Here is a 21,413-nt window from a genome sequence, read left to right as displayed (position 1 = left end):
AGTGATAAGGTTCTCTGGTGTTTCCTCATTTTCCCCACAGAATCTGCATTCGCCGTTGTTTCTCAGCTCAGTTGTTTCTCAGAAGAGACAGTGTCCTGTTAGAAACCCCGCGACAATTCGAAGACTGTTTTTACTTAAATCAAGGAAAATCCTTGATTTTTCTCGGTCGTAAGTTCTGAGGAACTTTTTAGAGTGGCTTAGACCGTTGGAGGACACCCATTCCAGGTTACGGATGGACTCTTCCAGATTCTTCAGTTCCGCTTTCAGTTCCCATATAACACACAATATACGCAGGATATTCATAGAATGTCGGAATGTTCCATTATAAGATCATCTTATAAAGACATCTATAGGATATCCTCCAGACATCCTGAAATCCTGTAGATGTCTCAGAATAGAATATCCTATGGATATCTCTGTCGTATATCTAATGTACATCCAGCTGATATCCAAACATGCTCATGATAATAAAATATCCTAACAATATCGTCTAGATATTTAGGAAAAATAAACAATGTACTACTTTTTATATTACATAAAATGCAATAAACCATACAGATAGATATATATTACGTCAAGGCAACAAAATATCCTGTTGGTATCTTCTGGATAATCTGGATATTTATGAGCTTGGCCACTCCTAGTAATACAGATAATTTAAAACGCCCGCGCAAAAAATTTCCCACAATCCATCTCGACAGTTATTTATTTTTGCATCGTGTATTATTCAGTTCTTTGATTTAGTGAAATTCGAGGTGAATTCGGTCGTTTGTCGATATTGGATGGGCTTAAAAATGACTGAAACTAACAAAACTGGTTGAGTTTGACTTAGTTTTTTCTTATACTCATAGTTCTAGCCTTGTTCTAGCAGAAATGCTATCCTAACCTCAACTAATGTCGAAAAACCAAACCAAACTCAGGATCTCACAATGAAGAATTTGTGACAAAATTATAGGTGAAAATTTGTTGAAAATCGCTTGTTCTTTATCCCTAAACCCGTTTTCGTGTTTGATCTATTCAAACAGAAATCCTATTTTTGGGTTTAAATTGTGAGTTTTTGGAATGTGTGGTGTTAGGAATTACACCTGTATCCTGTGTGCTAACTTTGATGTAAACTGTTGCTGCTAGACATAAACTGCTAGACTCCATAAAGGGTAATATAATGTGGTATAATACCATACGATCTAAAAAAACGGCGTCAGAGGTCGCTTGGAAATGAAGATATACTCTGTTTTTTTTCTCAGGTAAGATTTCGACAGACGATGACAGAAGAAAAGCAGATGACGTCCCATACCAATCTATTTATTTTACTAAAAAAAGTTTCTAATAATTTTTAAGTTATCTATGGATGGGTTTAAATATAAATCCGTCATGCGTCGTGTCTTGTTGTTTTTAACCAGTTTTATTGGTTTATTTAAAAAATGACAGATCGTATTTCAATTTTATTGGTTTGACGGAACGATGAACGATAAACGGACGCCAATGCGTATGAACTCGCCTTTAGATTTTGTCATTTTTTGACGCTTGTCAAAGTCTTGCCAAATTATAGGTTATAATTTTGTGTCAACTTTTGTTAAATACCCTGCGTTTTGGAAGATGATGCATTTTGATTCGTATTATTACGTGTGTTTTGTGTCTTTTGAAGTCACGTGGAGGAAAAATCGAGTGAAAATTAACTGTAGACCCAGAGCGCCAGTTTATGGTAAATACTCGCTGCCCAGGCAGAAAGTCTTATACACCCCATCGTTAAAGTTTGTATACCATCTCGTCGTAGATAAGTGCATCTCGTATATGGTAGAAGGATCAAACTAAACACAAACTAAAAACTGGAGTAGCTGTAAAATATCGACATCACACGGTAGGTAAATAATGGATTTTAGTACTGCAGAAAAATAATGTCAAAAGGTACTGGTTTAAAAAAATTAAGATTAAAGTTAATTAATCAACCTTTAAGGTATAAAATTTGGTAGGTGTTATTATTAATAAAATAGTTTGTTTTATTTACCTATGTTTTATTTATTCCTGTGGAATATTACAAATTTGTATTTGTACATAAGTTATATTGATAAATATAATCATAAATGCGGGTAGTTTCATAAAGTTTCAAAGTAAAAAATAGTTCTTTTTTATATTTTTTTTTGTATGTAGTGTCTTGTTCTTGTTTGTTTTGTATTAACACATACCGGTTTTATTAAAGAAAATAACTCGATTACATTTTTTCAGTTTTATACAGTTTTTTTCACAATATTTTGAAGTAATCACTTGTCATCTTGTCAATCAAATTTTAAATATTTCCTGCTATGCGTTCCAGTTGTACCAACTTATTTCTTTGTAAAATAAAATAAACTGCTTTGAAATTAAAATGACAGACACATCTATCACTGTCAAGGATCTTCTGGTTGGACAGACTATAGCTGTTACTTGGTACGTAAAATTATATGGGGAATGTCATCGATCGTAATTTTCAAGCCAATTGAACGCCGTTTTTTTTCGATGGTACAGTAGAAATTGAAAGCTTTTAACTCATACAAATAAACTTCTAAATTTTGACGCAAAATTCACTGACATAATAGGTCTGTTCGTTTTCCTGTTATTATCGATTCTGAATTGTCCTAGAACTCTCCAGCGCATGCGCAAATGAAATAATGTCTTCATATTTCCTTCTGCGCATACGCATCACAATTCTAGGACGGTTCAGAATCGGTAATAACAGGAAAACGAAAAAAGCTAATATGTAGGTATATTTTAGAGCTGTTAATAAAAATATCCAATGAATAACGTCAAAATGTGGCTAAATAAAACTAAATCGCGAACGTTTTTACTATAAACTAAGGATGAAGTAAGTATTGTCAAATAACAGTCCTCATATAATGTCCTAAAAATATTCTACAATGCTCCCAACATCATCCTTGTATTATCCTAGAAATATCTCAAATAATCGTAAAAGGCTTGCCCAGGGATGTCTTGAAGATGACTTTTTTTGTCCCACTTGGGTATCCCATAAATTTCTAATTTTTGACGCAAAATTCACAGACAATACCATATGACCATTCTACATATCGTGATGGAATGTCCAAATACAGCATATGAGGGAAACTTTGACGATTTCCTGATGGCAACTGACGCCTCAATTGACTATATATACAATTTAAATGTTTGTTTGTGAATTGGAATAGTTTTTATACACTTTTATGCATTTAATGTCATGTGCAGGCATACGATAAATAATATATATATCCCATAAATATCCTCTTCTGGTTTTTGGATATCCCTAAGATATTTACTATATCCTTGGTGGATATCCTCAAGATATCTATAGGATTGTGTTGTGTTATATGGGTTGGTTCCCGCTTGGAAAACTTGGAGTGTTCGCTCCTTTTCTAGCTAGATCATTTGCTTTTTCACTGCTTTCTATCCCTTGGTGAGCAAGCATCCAGAGTAGGAGGACTTTATTTTCTTTGCCTAATTTGCTGAGCTTCTCTAGGCATTCAACTTCGAATTGATGGTTACTGACTTGCGTTTAGTGCTGCTTGACTATCGGATAGGATGGCAATTTCCTGTTTTCGGTAGTTCCTATCTAAGATAAATTGTACGCATCTTTCGATAGCGTAGATTTCATGACAGTGAGTAAGTTGTTTCAATTTTGATATTTATTTAAGTAAAAAAAATATGGAAAATTCGAATTATGAAATGATTCGACGTCTAAGGACAGTTTTATCAAAATTGCTTGTCTTTTAACAGTACTTTTCTTGTCAATTAATTAATATTGTTTAACAACAAAAAAATGCCGCGGAACAATTAGAGTGAAAGTTCAAAAGATTTGCAGTACCTAACCTAACCTACCGTTAATTTGAATTTAATAGTTCGTGCCGTGAGTAAAAAATGCTTAGTGCAAAAATTAGAAAAACGCGGAACTGTTTTGTTTGTATTGGTAATGCATTCTGTCTGCATGGAATAAGAGTTTTGCAATGGATAATGAGATATATTATCATAAAACATTGAGTAATCCTTATACTGAACAACTTACGTTTTTTTCACGAGTGGCATATTTTTGTGATTTTTAGGATTTATTAATTTTCATTTAAAAAACATATATATACCGGGTGTTCTAATATTCCGTGAACATGGAAGTTTTGTACATGTAACGGCCATATACGGGCTGCAGCAAAATTTGTGACCTTTAGACGCCATTTTTTTGGACATAACGAATGAATCATCAGCTGTTCATCAGCGACAATTTTAGCGATTTTTAATAGTTGGTTGTGTGTAGTGAACTTTGTATAAACTTTATTACAATGGCAATTTGTTCAGCTTTCAAATGTAAAAGGCGCAATGATAAAAAAGATCCAGGAGTTACGTTCTATAGGGAAATAAACAGTCCACTACACCTTTTTAGCGTTTTTTTATTGAATTCGATAATTATTTTTCTGATAATATATGTACTTGATATGTGCTATACGTCGATACTAGTTTTGTACCTTTTGTTAACATTTTAATACGTTTTTTCGTAATTAATTAGTATGATACCACAGGATACACCAGAGGCGTACTGAAAATATTTACCAAAAATATAAATATCGCTTCAAGCGGCTATGTTAAGAAAAATATGTGCCACGGTACTGTTTGGAAGAATGGTCACAGTTTGGTCTCGGTTGCTATTTGTCCTTTATTCTTTAGTCATTGGACATAATTTACCTTTATACAGATGCCCCCTAACGGACAAACTAAGTACTTTTGTATATACAGGGTGTTTCAAAAAATATGTGCCATTTTTCGTGGGGAGATTCCCCACGTAAGATTTAATAATATAAATAAATGAAATTTTGAGGGTAAAAGTTACTATAAGTGCTACATATTTTAATGCTTAAAAAGTGTCGATAAATTCAACATGGACGTGCATATGGGTTATCGCTGAAATATTTAAAAAAAAAGATGTGCGCCATTGACTTTTTGTCTTTTGATATCAAAATTGTATAGGCCGTTTAATGCCAGTTAAAAGTTATTTCTTGATATTTTGTCGAATTCGACCTTCTTGATGAGATAAACGCAATAATAACAAATAAAATAAAAATAAAATTAATAAAATATATATTTTACCTAATTTATTGTTAAATATTATTACTATTAGTTCAACCCACCGCAATTTCTAATAAAAAAATAATGGTATTTAAGATAATTACAAAAAAACTTATTTTAAAAAGTTTTAACATCCTGTAACTCTAAAACTATGCATTTCTATATCCATGTTTATAGGAATTCTTTGTCATATTTCTTGATAAGGTATCAATGAGTACCTACTTATTTAAAACTTTTGCAAGTTAATAATATTAAATTTTTTAAAACTTCTATTCTATTTGCTTTGATCCATATCTCTAGATCAAAGCAAATTAATGAAATTGCGTTTATCTCATCAAGGAGGCCGAAATCGACAAAATATCAAGGGATAACTTTTAATCGGCATTAAACTGCTTAGACTATTACGCTAACAAAATAAAAGTCAGTAGCGTACATGCTTTTTTCAGAAAAAATATTCCAGTGTTTACCCATATGCACGTTCCTGGTGAATATGTCTACACTTTTTTAGCTTTAAAATATGTCAAACATTTATAGTAACTTTTACCCTCAAAATTTTATTCGAAACGCTAAAAGTACTTGGAAGAAAATTATAATAAATTGAAAAATATTAAGACTTTAACACCCTGTAGCTGCGAAATAAAGCAGAATCGGACCTATGTTGACATGAAAAATAAATCTTATTTTCACGTGAGGAATCTGTCCACGAGAGATGGCACACGTTTTTGAAACACTATATTTAGAGGTAAATTGTGTGCAATTAACTTATTTTGATTATTATTTATATATATATATATATATATATATATATATATATATATATATATATATATATATATATATATATATATATATTTATTTGAAGAATGTCACGTAGTCGTTTTATGTCTATAGAATATTGGAACTCCCTCTATATTTTGCACGGGTGCTTTGTAAAAAAAATCTCCAAATTTTTTTCTCAAAAACTATGCTATGATGTAGCGTTTATTTTACAAGAGACAAAAATGTAGTAAATATATATTTTAAGGAAAACAAATTGGCGCCGGGAGGCACGTATAGCCGCTCGTACTAAAATATGTTAATAAAAAGTTGGTAGGTAGTGTCCTCTAACGGATAAACAAAGTACTTTTGTCTGAAATGTAAAAAATAATTAAGCATGTACAAAATATATTACTATGTTAAGCAAGTACAAAATTTCCACTCTTAAATTGCAACATCGTATATGAAAGGTTTTGAGATTGTTACTGTTACTTAAGATCATAAAGATTTAAAACAGAATTCAAATATTACAGATATTTTACGTGTTCGTATTTAATCGGTAATTATAATCATTGAGAAATTCTTACATGAACCTTTGCAAAGGAAGCTATAAATGTTCGAATAGAGATAATATTGGCGGTAAAAATTAAGCAAACTCGAAGCTATATGACGGAAACGCAAGACATTGTTCTACGCGAACAAAAACTCTACTTTCACGCAAAATACCTCGACGCTATTACATCAGGCTCGGTTTTTAGCAAACTGTCTATATGTACAGGGTGTCCCATTTTGGTTGAAAGCATACGCGGCATCTCCGTTATTCGTGAAGATAGAAGGGTGCGGTTTGCAAACTAACCAATATAACCTAACCAAACCTGTGCCACTTTTTTGTCAAACGGAAGATGCCGTAAACAAAATTTTCATAGCCCTCTTCGTTTCTGAGCTACAGGGTCTTTTTGAAAATTTTGCAATTTGGGACACCCACTGTATCTCTGTTATTGTAAAAGGTATTGAAACGGTGAAAAATGTTTATTGATGAACTCTTTACGTAGAATACAGTGGTGCAGTCTGTTATTCTACGAAAAGAATATTTTTAAAAATATGAACTAAAGTTAGGTTTTCTTAAATGGAACACTCTGTATATTTATAAATTATATGATCTGGCTTGCTATAAGCTTCTCAAAAATATATAACATTCTATATTTATTTTCACTATTTAATGCAATATTTTTTAAAAAAAATATTAAAATATCATATTTATTAGTAGGCTATTAGTAGTATTGATAATAAAAGAAACTAAAGAATTATTAAAAGTATACTGCTATCTGCCTCTTGTTTGATTTTGAAAGCAACTAGTAAATTCTTTATATATTAGGGAAACTTAAATCTCTACCGCTATCTGTAAATTTTGGAAGCTATCCTATTGGAACTTTTAAATATTCATTTAGCTAATTAACGTGAAATATATTTTCAACAAGATGAGGCTCCCCCTCACAACTTAACTTAACGAAAATATTAGAATTTTGTTAAATTATTATTTCTCAAATCATTGAATTGGAACCAATGTGCCCATGTGATGGCATCCTTCATTCCCGGATTTGTCCGTTCTCCATTTCTGATTTTGGGAATTTTTGAAATATGAAATATATCGTGGTAATACGATTTCCAACACCTGGAAAATGCTTTAATAATGCAAGCTAATAATGCAAGCTTTTAGATATTTGCAAACCCATCCCGTTATAAAAAAAAGAAAAATATATTCAGGGATTAAGTGGTAACAGTTCAAAAGAAAAATATATCAAGTCCAAATAAAATTTTAATATGTGTATGACTATTTTAGTAAACACCATTTTGATTTTTTGTTATTTATCACGGCCTAATAATAAGAAAATGATATATTTTAAATATATCAGTAAATAGTGAAAATAAATATAGAGTGATATATATTTTTGATAAGCTCACAGCAAGACGGTTTAAACGATTTATAAATATACACGGTGTTCCATTTGAAAAAACATAACTTTAGTTCATATTTCCAAAAATATATTTTTAGTAGAAAAACAGACTACGCCACTGTATTCTACGTAAAAAGTTCTACAAGAATCAGTTTTTACGTTCTCGATATCATCCATAATAAGGGAGATACGGGGCCTGTCACAAATAGAAAAATTTTCGAAAAGACCCGTAGCTCAGAAACAAAGAGGGCTATGAATATTTTGTTTACGGCATCTTCCGTTTGACTAAAAAGTGGCACAGGTTTGTGCAAACCGCACCCTTCTACCATTAATGCTTTTATAATAATGAATATACCGTATGATTTCAACCAAAATGGGACACCCTGTACAGGGTGTCTATCTTGTCCAATAATTTGCGAAACAATGATGTGCAAAATATCTCTAATCTAGATATTGTAGTTTTCTAGAAACTTTTAATGCCTTATCAACCTGAAACAGTTTGTATATTTATTGATTAATTCTCTATGAATGATATGAATAAAATTAAAAGTACTAAAATCAAAAATCCCAAGTAAACAAGATAAGCTAGGATTGAGTGGACACGGTGGACTTGTTTTGATTAATAAATGCCACTTTCTTTTGCTGTCTTTTTTTATAGAAACAAATGTTTCTTCTCGTTTCAAATTTGATCAAGCAAATCGTACATACATACTTTGTCTTAAATAGTTTATTATAATCTATAGTGTGCTAGGTGTAAAATTTTCCACACTTGCGAGAGAGCATTGACTTGGATTTAGTTTTTGTCAATATAAGTACTCAATACAAATACCAAACAATCGAAAAAAAAATATCTTAAGCTTAGAAATATATCTAGTAAAACTGTATGGCAACATAGGTAGTAGATTAAATTTAAAACAAAGAAAACCCAGAAAATATCAAGTGGTTCTCAAAATTTAAGCAAAAAATCATTTGTTTTTTTTTGTAAATTTTCAAAGTAAAATAACTCGTTTATTTTGGATTTATTTGAAAAATTGTAAAGAGAAAATATGTTTCTTTTATCGAGATCTACCAGCCCTGAAAATATTTATTTATGACTCACCCTGTATAGACCGGAACTTTTTTGCTTATCATTGTTTCACAGTGAGATCTTTCGATTAAACGTTTTTCAAAATGGTGTCACTTTAAAACTTAGCTATAGAAACATGATATATTAAAAAACAGGAAATAAAAATAACTTTTATCCAACAACCACTACTTATACAGACATTACTGACATGTATACATGCATATAAAATAAATAATAACACACGCGTGAGTTTTTGAAGTTATAACAAACTAGTGTTATGAATTCCCTATCATATACGCCACGATCACTTTTCTGGCAGTATTTGTGCTGTAGCCGCCTCTGCGTGGTTAATAATTTCTTGCGGAAGATCTTTCTGAATCATTTTTCTTTAAAATCTGACTTGCTGGTTGATAATTCACTATTTTATCGTTAAAAAATCGTCTTAATGTCAGTGCTATTTATTATTAACAAAAAAAAAAACAAAACGCACATCTATATTGCATAGTAACATAAACGCACCCTGATAATTTATTAATTCGCAACAATGAAAGTAGAACTGGTAGATCCTTTTAAATCAATTATTCTTTAGAGATTGGACATGAAACAGTTCTGCTGTTGGATAAAATAAAAACATTTCCCAGCGTGACTTATAACTAGTACCATAAATAACTATTTGCAAACAAAAAGTAATTTTTTATTAAAAAAAACAAATAATTCTGATAGCTTTTCATGAATAATTAATTCAATGACAGATACAGCCAACGACATACAAATTTTTCGAAATTTTATTTTTGGGTCTGAAATTTTGAAATAATTTTGAAATTATAAAACAAAACAATTTTCAAGATCAATATGGCGATATCTCATGAATATTAGTAAATTTAGAAACCAATTTAGAAATAAGTAATCTGTCTGGCTTAAAGTGACGTAAAATCATAGTTATAAGTACTTGTTTTAAATTTCTATGAGCAAACATGACATAGCAAAAATGTGTTCTTCTGGCTCTTAAAAAACCCGCAAAAAATTATCTATATCACTTATTGTCGATTGTGCAAATAAATATACACAAATACTTCAGAGATAAGTGAAAAAAAAAATATGGAATACAATATATAGTATTGAAAAATTTAGTAGTATTGTTATACCATTTTTAAATCATTCAACATGCTTTGTTGAATGATTTAGTTGCCTTCGTCAAAACGAGTAAACAAAGTGCCCATTCAATAAACAAAAAAATAAATAGGCCTATTACTATGAAAGGATAAAATATAATATGCAATATTAATAGAATACTTATTTTTAATCAACTAGTGATTACATTTTTATGAACATCTAAAATTATAATTATGTAGGTACCTTTAAAAAGTTTTGTTATAGCCTAAATAGCCCCAGTTATTTTCCCAATGGCAAAACCGGTACGTAACTATGCTAACTACCGTAGTTAAACTTATCAAATAGTTTTATTAGTTTGAATAATACATTATAATACAGTTTAGACCTTCTGAAGATATCAAAATATTTACTTTTTATTTTTATTTTTAGAATTTTTACAAATTATACTTCCTAATATTCGCTATTTAAACCCGTGTATTTATATATACTAGTTGTTTACGATATTCTCCGATGGTGGCAGCACTGGCGGAGAATGCACTAGTCCTATACGAAAATAGCGCACAAGTGCGGTGGTAATTCTCACAATTTGTGTCGGAGAATATTCAGATTGTACTGGTTCAAATTTAAACGAATATCATTATTACAAATTGTAGCACTACGAACAATATTTTAGATTTTACACTATTTTAAACTGAGTTGGAGAAGAATAATAATTTAGCTAGGTAATACAACAATAATAATTGTGTATCATGTTTACCAGTGGCGGCTCGTGGTTATTATTGTAGGGAGGTCAATATCTAAAAATATTGCGTCGATTTTTCTTAAGACGCGACCAAATTTAATTGGTTTCTTACAAGGTACTTGTACGTTTGGTTAAAGGAAAATAAATCTAAAAATAAACACAAATTATTTTAAAATGAAACCTACCCTTACATATTTAAACAGGTGGTCTAGTGCCATTTCACTAAAAATCCAGTCAATGTTCTTTACGGTAGGATTTAAAAGACACTTAAATAATAATGTCACAAAAATATAAATACATATGTATATACAGATTTCTAAAAGTTTTATTTCACATTTTTTTTATATTTTAAGTCAATTCTTTCTCTAAACGTTTTTCGAAATTTAAGCAAATGTTTTCTTTTAACCGCACGATTTTACAATCTAAATACCATAATGTTGTCTATTTGAAAATATCTATTTCAGAATCAGTCGACGAGAGTTCATCATTTCTCCAGAACCAGAAAATTATGAATTATTATATGCATCTCAAATTCTCGGCTACGACAAAGCTATGGCTACTAAAACTAATTTTTGTTTCTATATTAAAAAATTAAATATTGATTTATATTGACTAAACCAAACATTATACGCGATACGCGATAAACGATACAAAAACCTAGGTTGTTTTATAACGAGGGGTAAACCGCAGAGGAATTATGGTGTACACTATGAAGGAATTCTACAGGAATTCCAAGGAATTCCAAGGAATTACGAGGAATTCCAAGGAATTCCATAGGAATTCCAATTATTTCCGTAAGAATTCCAATGAATTCCAAGGAATTCCTTAGAAATTTAGAGGAATTCCACAGGAATTAAGAGGAATTACAAGCAACTTTATAAAAAATTAACGAACATTAGTAAACCATGAATACTATAATAGGTAGTACTAAATTTAAAGAAAAACGTTTTGCAGGCGATTTTTTACTATCCGTTTTTCGTTTCCTTCCAAAATTTCCCAATATCAAATATCTACAGGTTAGATATTCTTTTAATTTAATATTGTACCCTCGATTATATATCTAAAATATTTTCCAATAGTACGGCCGAACCACCCCCGAGAGATCTAGTTATAACGTTTCCTGATTTCGCCATTTTAAAGAAACCCTCATAAGATTTTTTTATTCAGTACTCCAGAAAGTGTAAAGTTGATTTTTTCATTTCGTCTATAACTAGGTATAGTATAACTAGGTAACTATCATTTTCAAAAAATCCCGAGAAAAATTAATTTTAATAAGTAAGTGCCGACATATTTCCAGTATTTTTACCTCATGATCCCCTATTAGTCCTAAAATTTAACCAAAAAAACGTAAATCTCGTAATAGTACTTTTTATTGTTAGATCTAGTACTTATAGAGACATTAGACATTTATAAAAATCACCAGAAAATTCATAGCGGAACTGCGAAACCGAGGTGGCAACGCTGGTTCAGACTGAAAGAGTTAACGAGTTCATACCAAGGAATACCTTGAATGATTGACCTTGACCTTGAAGACCAGGAATTCCAAGGAATTCCGAAGGAATTACGAGGAATTCTGAGGAATTATTTGAGTAAAAGGAATTATGGTGTACACTTTTCCCTCTGCGGTTTACCCCTCGTTTTATAATTTGAGTTTTTATAAACACCCAAACTGCCCAAACGGCGAAGTTTTTCCAGCGATATGACTGAAATCCTGTAATATATTTATATAGAAATAATGCACTCGATATTTCTTAATTAACTATATTGATTCTCAACTAATAAACAATATTACAAATTACAATAATAACACGCTGGTTTCTAGACAAAGACAAAAACCGCACTTTTTATATCGTCTGTCAGTAAACTTCCAAATACAAGTGTATATAAAGTTGCCTACCTTACAAATCCTTTTATGAGTGACGCAGTCAATGGTCAATATAAACTATCAAAGATATTTAAACTTAAAACTTAAAACGAGTTTAAATATCTTTGTAAACTATATATTGTTGCGTTTTTTTATAAAACATTACCACTGCGAACGGCAGCTTTTCATCGGAGAGCAGTCGTGGATAAGGTATTTTACTAGAGGGAAAACTAATCAATAACAATAAACAAAAAAATATAGATATTGGGCGCCAGGCATGTACAGAGAAAGAAAACACAGTTGTGTATTACTTAAAACTAATGACTATATTTATTCATGATGTTCTTTGCTGGTACATGACATTGTAGAGTTCTAGTAAATATAGTGGTTGTATGTCAAAGAAAGTGGTGTTAAGAATTGTACTAATTATCTATGAAAACAACTATGATAAAATACAAGACATGTAAAGTTAAAGAAAATATATGAAATGTAGCATTACTTTAATTAATTTGATATATTTTATATGATGTTAAATCGAAGATGTTGCAACCCGTAGATTCTAGAATCTATTGTTGGTTATTCATCTGTTAAAATAGTGCAATAATAATATCTATGAAAGTAATACTATTACAAGAAGTAATGTAATGAAACCTAAGAACTACATCATATTTTCAATACTAAATTGACATGAAGGTTCTTGACGAACTAACCACTAAATATAGTCTGTCCGATATTATTCAAGGTGTATGTTATTGTTTAAGACTTAAAATATGTTAAATGTTGAATGTAAACTAAAACTTAAATTAAACTTAGCTGTTTGTTCTTAAAGCAATCCTGTTTCAAAGGGTAGCAGCGTGAGGTGGGCTTTCGCATCTCTGTAGTCGGCTATCAAATACAACAAAGGGGCCAGAATGAGGACACCTTGAATTAATACAGCCGTAACTACTGACTAGTTTATAGATGGGAACGAAGCAGCATGGGGCTCAAGCCACATCCACGCTGGGGCACTCTATACATAAGGTAAACCATCCCTACATGGGACACTCGTCCACAGGACATCCGTACATAGGGCATCCAACTATAGGAAAACGGTACAGGGGCACACTACCCGTACATTGGAACACTACTAGGACCTTGGATAATGCCCGTACCTTGGATCATAACCTTGGAATCAATGCATATATATGGGGCACCTGCCCATACCTTGGAAATAGTCCGTACCTTGGAATCAATACACATATATGGGACACCTGCCCATACCTTGGACACAGTCCGTCCATAAGACCCTAAAAATACGAAACTCTTGTTTAAAACCAAACAAGGTCTAATAAACACAATAAACCTACCTGAACGGCAGTAGAGAAAATGGGTAAAATAAAATGTTTTCAAGAGAAAATTGGATAAATTGGGAATAGTTTTGAATATTTTAGGATGAAAAAAGTTAATTTACAAAAAGTATAATATAAATAAGTTTTCTAATTTTCTCCTGATTTTTTTGGGGGGGTATTGACCATTTGGCCTGATGGTTAAGCCGCCACTGGATAATTGTATAATAAAACAATAAACAACAAGGGCTTTAAATGCTTAATATAATTTAGAGGGCAAGTAAAACAGGATAAAGATGTGCAAATGTTAAAACAGCAATAACAATAGTAAATAATTCAATTTAATTCGAATGAATGGCAATAGACTAATTATTAGAATAATAAGGAAGTATTTTGTTAAACAAATTTGAGTGTGATGAAGACGTGCTTTTGTAGCGAATTGTTATCTAACTATCGATAATAATGATTCTTTCTGGTTTGGATTATCCCAAATTCAAATTAATTTAAGTAGAGCGATTCAAGTTTATTTTTCTGCATTATACACACATGGCCAAAATTATTGCAATATGGTTTAAAATATACGAAAAGAAATTCAAAGACTCTTTTTTTATACATAGCTTTGATAATCTGTAATAAACATTTTTTTGTTAAAATGGATATGGTATACAATGTTTATCGTTCAGACCCAATATTGTTACAAATTCTTGCACATTTCTATTTGTGGTCTCTTAGGTTTCAGAAGAAACTTGACCATTTGGCCTTAAAATGCCTAGAAACATTATTTCACAGTTTAATAGAGTCAGAATAGTAACACTGTCTCAACAGGGCTACCGGCAAGTTGCAATAGCTGAAATTGTGGGAGTTAACCAAAGCGATGTTTCGCGAATATTAAAAAAAATCAGGGAAACAAACGAGGTTACAGACCGTCCTGGAAGAGGTAGAAAGAGAGTTACTACTGCTGTGCAAGACCGTCAAATATCCCTAATTGCACGACACAATCCCTTGCTTTCTAGCACTGCTATTAAAAATGAGTTAGCTCGCCTTGAAGGAGTAAATGTTTCAAGAAAGACTTTTGAATAGCAAGAAGACTCCATGACAGAGGATTACATTTAAGGAGGCCTCTACGTGTTCCGAAGCTTAATTTATAGCACAAAATTATGCGACTACAATGGGCTGAGGAGATGAGAGCTAATGGACCTAATTGGATGGGAATGGAAATTTCGTCATGTTTAGTGATGAAACAAGAATAGGCCTAGCGTCAGACTCGCGACGAATTTGGTCTGGAGAGCGTCTGGAAGACGAGCACGCTTAACCCCGTGTCCCGTTTCAAGGGTGAAGCATTATGGTATGGGCAGGTATAATGCACAGACTTCGAACTCCTCTTGTGGCACAATGACAGGTGCCTCATATCTTAGAGACGTTTTAGTGCCTATTATGCGTTCATTTCGAGGGGCAGTGGGGGATGAATTTGTTTACATGGACGATAATGCTCCTCCCCATTGCACTTTAGCGGTTCGCGAATTTTGTGAGGAAGAGGGTATAAGAAAACTGTGGTGGCCACCGATGTCTCCAGATATGAATGTGATCGAGCATGCCGGGGACATGCTAAAACGCCGTATTGCCAAAAGAAATGATCACTCCCCCCCATACCTTAAATGAATTGAAAATTGCTGCGCACGAAATGGGAAGCCATTCCTCAACATCTTCTGGACAACTGAATTGAGAGCATGCCATTTCGTCTCACAGTTTGCATTGAGGCTCGAGGAGGCAATACAGACTATTAGTTGTGAGAAATAATTAAAATTGTTTTCAATATTTTCTGTTTAAAATGAAATTTGTTTTTATTGATTATCACTCATTATGAAGTTATAAAGTTATAACAGCCTATAGTTGCACTTAGATCTTTAATTTTATATTAGTTAGTTGTGTAGTAAGCCAAGATGTCCAAAAATATAAAATAAAAAGACTCATATTAGGTCCAAAATAAAATAAAAATATCGTTATATGCAATAATTTTGGCCATGTGTGTAGTTCCTTGTCAATTAGATTGCTTAAACCAAGCTGGTTATTTTCATTTTCGGTAGTTCCTGAAACTTTTCTGAATTCATTAACATGCGGAAAGCGAAATGTTTTTCGTTTTCAAAACAAAATGTATTATTTATCAAGGAGGTGAGTTTAGTTCGCCTATATAAGGTACCTAAATGTGTATTGATGCCTGTTGTGCATATATGGCTTCTCAAATCCAATTGCAAATAGTACCTAATACACGTCACTAGTAGATATACGATTTTTTAAATCTGTAATTGTTTAGTCTTTTTTAATAATAATAATAATTGTTCTAGGAATACATCATGACAGAAAAAAAGGACAAATACCCGTCCACATTTACTATAGATAACTTTAGTTCCACGTAAGTACATTATGAATTATTATTAAATATCCTAATATTATATTTAAAATCAGTAAACCACTTTAAACGCAAATGATATAAATCTTTTAATTGGTGTTATTATAAATGTGCGTCCACACTTCAAGATTATATACCGGGTGCGTCTCAAAAGTGGCTCACCTTTACAACTTTTTTATTTTTTCAGATAAAAAAACGAGATTTGGTATGTTAGTATAGGACATAAATTAGAATAATTGATGTATTCAATTGTTTTTGGTCACTTCCTGTTTCACCGGAAATGACTCGAACTTTTGATTTTTAAATGGCACCATCGGTATATTTCAACTTTATACGATAGAAAATGACACTATGAGTAGAATGACATATCATATGTCAACTTTTGACATTTTTGCTTTAAACGAATTGTATTTTAAATTTCAATCTAGGCTGTGTTAAAAACACTAATTTTTAATCAAGGAGCCTTGCAAAAATAGATTTGATCGTCTAATATTTTTCGTGTCTTGTCCTGGCCGGTTAAAAGATGCCCAAATTTTTAATCATCTGTCAATTTTTTCAAATGGAACGAGTCGTTAGCATATTTAGGAAAAGCGTTTTTTTACGTATAATTTGGTACCACACACTTGGTATTTCGAGTCAAATTGGCGTTATGAATCGCATGTTGCAATTTCAAATAAACTATATTCAAAAATGTAAAAAGTTTGACATATAATATGTCATTCTATTCAGTGTCATTTTCTATCGAATAAAGTAAAAAATATCGAGTTTATTTAAAAGTCAAAAGTTGTAGTCATTTCCGGTGAAACAGGAAGTGACTGAAAACAGTTCAATACGTCAATCAATCCTCATTTATGTCATATACTAGCACACCATATCTTGTTTATTTAACTATTTAACTAAAAAAAATAAAAAAGTTATAGGGGTGAGCCACTTTTGGGACGCACCCGGTATATAAAAATGAAATCAACTTTTGAATTTCTACGTATTTGATTACTTTCACCCTGTATTTAAAAGTAACTTAGTTGTTAATAAGGTTTAATTACAAAGAAGTTAATTAGTGTTCTTTTTAAGTTGTTTAAAAAACAAGTTTTTATAATTTTTTGTTTCCAATGTCATGCAGTAAATAAGAAAAACAGAACAGTTATATCAAAGGTCGAGTAACTATACAGGGTGTCCCAGAAATAAGTGCAAGTATTTTAACTGGGAGTATAGTTCAACCCCAGAAACACGCCTATGACGTTTTTTTCGCGAAAAAAAAATTTTGAAAATTTGAAAAATTTTCGAAAATTTTTTTAGTTTTTAGTTAAAAACATTATTTCTTGATAATATGGCAACATAGGTAGTAGATTAAACTTACAAGAAAGAAAATCCAGAAAAGATCCAGTGGTTCTCAAGATTTTAGCAAAAAATATTTTTTTTGTTTGGAAATTTTCAAAGTATTCTCTACTTCTCTACTCCGTTATTTTGGACTTAGTTTTAAAACGATAAAGAGAGAATATGTTTCTTTTATCGAGATCTACCACCCCTTAAAATACTTGCACTGATTTCTGGGACACCCTGTATAGTACCCTTGATTATAAATAACCTAGACAATGCTAAAACTATTGTCGTGAGAGGAATTTAAAATATATTCCTATATTTTCAGAGCCACATTAGCCAACAATGACCAAATCAAAGTTCCTATTGAGAATGGAAACATTCAAAAAATGGACCACAAAGTTTATAATCCCTACGAGCATAGAACTATGGAACACGCTAACAGGTAATATAAAAATAAAAATAATTACTAATAAACTTTAATTAAAACTAGTTAAAATCGAAGCAAATCAAACGAGTTTTTAACAACCAGGAAAAGTCCCTTAGTTTCCTTAAGTATTTCAGTGTGTATATTAATTTATAAGCGATATACCAATTAAACCTTTAGTGACGTAATCGAGGGCGCGATTTTTAAATTTATTGTTGCCAACTATGGACATATTCGTCGCTGGCCTGACTAACTGAAATTTAAATTTCCCGCTGGGGATTCAGGTGGTAGCTCTGCTGTAAAAACATTTATTTATTTACTTCCAGACATTGTCGTTCGTTTTGACACTTTAGTTTTGTATTAGGAGTTTTTAGTTTAAATAAATTGTGTTGTGATATTTTAATCTTAAAAATATTTACTAGCAGACCTTGCAGTCGAACATTATAGAACCTCTTTTAGTGCGAAGTATACAAGATAGCTTAATAGCCAATGCAAAAAACTCATTGCAACCTTCTTAGAATATTTTGAACGGGAAAGCGGTAGTAATGGCCCTTTATGTCTCTTAATAATCCAGTAAAATTGTATCGCCGTATAGAGAGTGAAAAAAGAAAATTACGGGCAAGCTGATTTTTTCAGAGTTTGTCAAAAGACCGCGACTGTCTTTTGAGTGTAAAATAAACAAAATCGGAAATTTTCCCCTTGCGGTTTTTGAGCAACAGGGGTGGATTTTTTTAAAGCTGTACTACAACATAATAATTAGACGCAAATTGTACATAAGAACATTCTCTATAAGTTCGCCTAATGAGTTTATTATTTCCAGACTTAGCGGCCGTTTCATGAGCCCTTTGGGGTGGTTTTCAAAAAGTTTGTTTTACAGCAAATTGACCAGTATGAAAGTTGTTCATAATCATGGACAAGCAACTTTTCCTCATGAATTTTTTTTGTAGCTTCATTATTTTTGGAAATATATAGTATCCAGTTCATGAACAAATTGGGGTAGTTTTCACTTTTCACTCGTTCAAAATAAGAGTACATATACCTTTGCCTTATGAACTGAGTGGTGGTAGCTTTAAATGTCTTTTTTTTCTCAGGAAATTCACAAGTGCTATTGGAAAATGGATTGTGAAACATGAATTCCATGCTTCGTTTTGGGGAAATAAATACATATCATAGGGAAGTTTGCATGTAATTTTAATATGAACACCTTTAGGTTGGTAAATTTGTAGAACTAAACAAAAATTATGAAACTACCCCAATTTGTTCATGAACTGGACGCTATCTACAAAAATAATAAAGCTAAAAAAATCATGAGGAAAAGTTGCTTGTCCATTTATTGTGAACAACTTTCATAAGGGTCAATTTGCTGTAAAACAAACTTTTTGAAACCCACCCCAAAGGGCTCATGAAACGGCCGCTAAGTCCGGAAATAATAAACTTAACAAAATCATTATGCGAACTTATAGAGATTGTTCTTATCTACAATTTGCGTCTAATTATTTTGTTGTAGTACAGTTTAAAAAAAACACCCCTATTGCTCAAAAACCGCAAGGGAAAAATTTCCGATTTTGTTTATTTTACACTCAGAAGACAGTCGCTGACAAACTCTGAAAAAATCAGCTTGCCCGTAATTTTTTTTTTCAAATGACAATTTTATTGGATTATAAGTGCTGTTAAGGAGGTGAGTTTTGTTGATGTAAATAATACCTGTTTATATATTCATAATTAATTTATTTATATTTTCTAAAATATTTTGATTGAAAGCAAATATGTAAAAGTGGGCGATGCTGTGCTGGCCAAGCTTAATCACGTGACTAAAGGTTTAATTGGTTATACTAGGGCTTGCCTTTCTGGTCTTGGGTGCATATTTTTATGTGTACGAAGAGTACGGTCAACACGCTTAGCAAAATAAGATGTACTGAATAAAGACAGAAGGCAAGTATTTTCCCAAATGCATGGAATCTAGCGTCAGATTAAGTGGTCATGGAATAAATAATTCGTATTTTTGCTCTCTCCGACTTACTAGATTGCCATAGCGATTCACTCCTATACATGTAAACGCCGACCCAAGGTTTCGCTTGCCAGCAGGGTATAGTGTAAACGCGTCTTTATACCAAGCCATCATAGTTGAAGGTCTTGTTTTAAGAAATTTCAATAAAAACCTTTTTTTATCTATTGCTGCTCTAGGCTATGTAGATACACCGATAATACACCGTTGATGTTGATCAAGATAAGTGACTTTGTAATTTTGGTTCCTACTTAATACATAATAGTTTTTTTTTGGAATCCTTCTCAAAAAATAGGGATTTTCGACCTTGCAAGAGTCGTAATAATGTTTCATACAAGTTGTTATTTCATTCTATAACTTGGTTTATAATCTTGTACTCTTTTATCACATTTTATACCTTCCTATTTTAGAATAATTCATGTAAGTTCCTACAGAAAATAAGCAGAAAAAACTTGCCCACTATAGACTCAGTCTACTAAAATGTACTAAATCATTTTTGGCGCGCACATTAGTGGAAAATTTTAGTTTCAAGTTTGATTATTTTGACTGTCTGACTAGACCATGTTATTGTTTTAAATTCGGTTTAACTGAGTAATAGCGGAGATATTAAGACTTAAATTGAAGAAAATAAAAATGCAAATGATGGTTATCTTATACCCAGACTTGGTAAATTGGCCTTCATCTTATTATTGGTTAAATGGACAATTTTGAAGAGTGGGACATTTAAGATGGGGTGCTTATAGAACAGAGTATAATTAAGTTTGGTGGAGATATAATCTCGGACTTAATCCGAAATAGATTTAATATCCAATAAATTTTGTAGTTTTCCATAGCAACTGTTAAATTGCCTTATATATATATATATATATATATATATATATATATATATATATATATATATATATATATATATATATATATATATATATATATATATATATATATATATATATATCAAATATAGTACCGTATGATCGAATAAAAACGGCGTCAACGATGGCTATGAAATGAAAGATCGCTGACATTTTATATGTAAAATTATATGGGAAATGTCATCGATCGTCATTTCAAACCAGCTGGACATAGTTAAAATTCGATCATACGATACTAACTAACAAGTGTAGATTAAATGATACTTTAACACCGAGGATAGGTTAAAAACAACTTTATTTCTTCTCGCACGTTTTTTAATTGCTTCCATTTTTGAAAATTTTTGTATTCCTTTTCATAAGTTATTCGGGACTTAAATGGAAGTAGTTTGGATATGGCGTTTGTCGCCTCAGGCTGAATATCTGTTGGTAATTTACTTATTTCGTTTTGAGCCATTCCTGGCTGCAATTCAATCAGCAATTGACACGAA

The 21,413-nt window shown here is 31.5% G+C and overlaps 1 protein-coding gene across 1 annotated transcript in view; it reads left to right on the top strand.

Annotated features, from left to right (window-relative positions):
• Window positions 1-21,413, top strand: part of LOC115891211 (proton-coupled amino acid transporter-like protein CG1139) — a 100,427-nt gene that overhangs the window by 3,400 nt on the left and 75,614 nt on the right. Inside the window, exons 2-3 of the mRNA XM_030911634.1 lie at window positions 16,240-16,307; window positions 17,950-18,066. Coding sequence (XP_030767494.1) covers window positions 16,249-16,307; window positions 17,950-18,066 — 176 coding nt within the window. The 5' untranslated portion in view covers window positions 16,240-16,248. The remainder of the gene's footprint in view (window positions 1-16,239; window positions 16,308-17,949; window positions 18,067-21,413) is intronic.

The sequence above is a fragment of the Sitophilus oryzae genome, unplaced genomic scaffold (genome assembly GCF_002938485.1).
Source record: "Sitophilus oryzae breed Bouriz unplaced genomic scaffold, Soryzae_2.0 scaffold_980_pilon_pilon, whole genome shotgun sequence".
In the NCBI taxonomy this organism is placed as follows: Eukaryota; Metazoa; Arthropoda; class Insecta; order Coleoptera; family Curculionidae; genus Sitophilus; species Sitophilus oryzae.
This window is presented reverse-complemented; position numbering and strand designations above follow the sequence as displayed.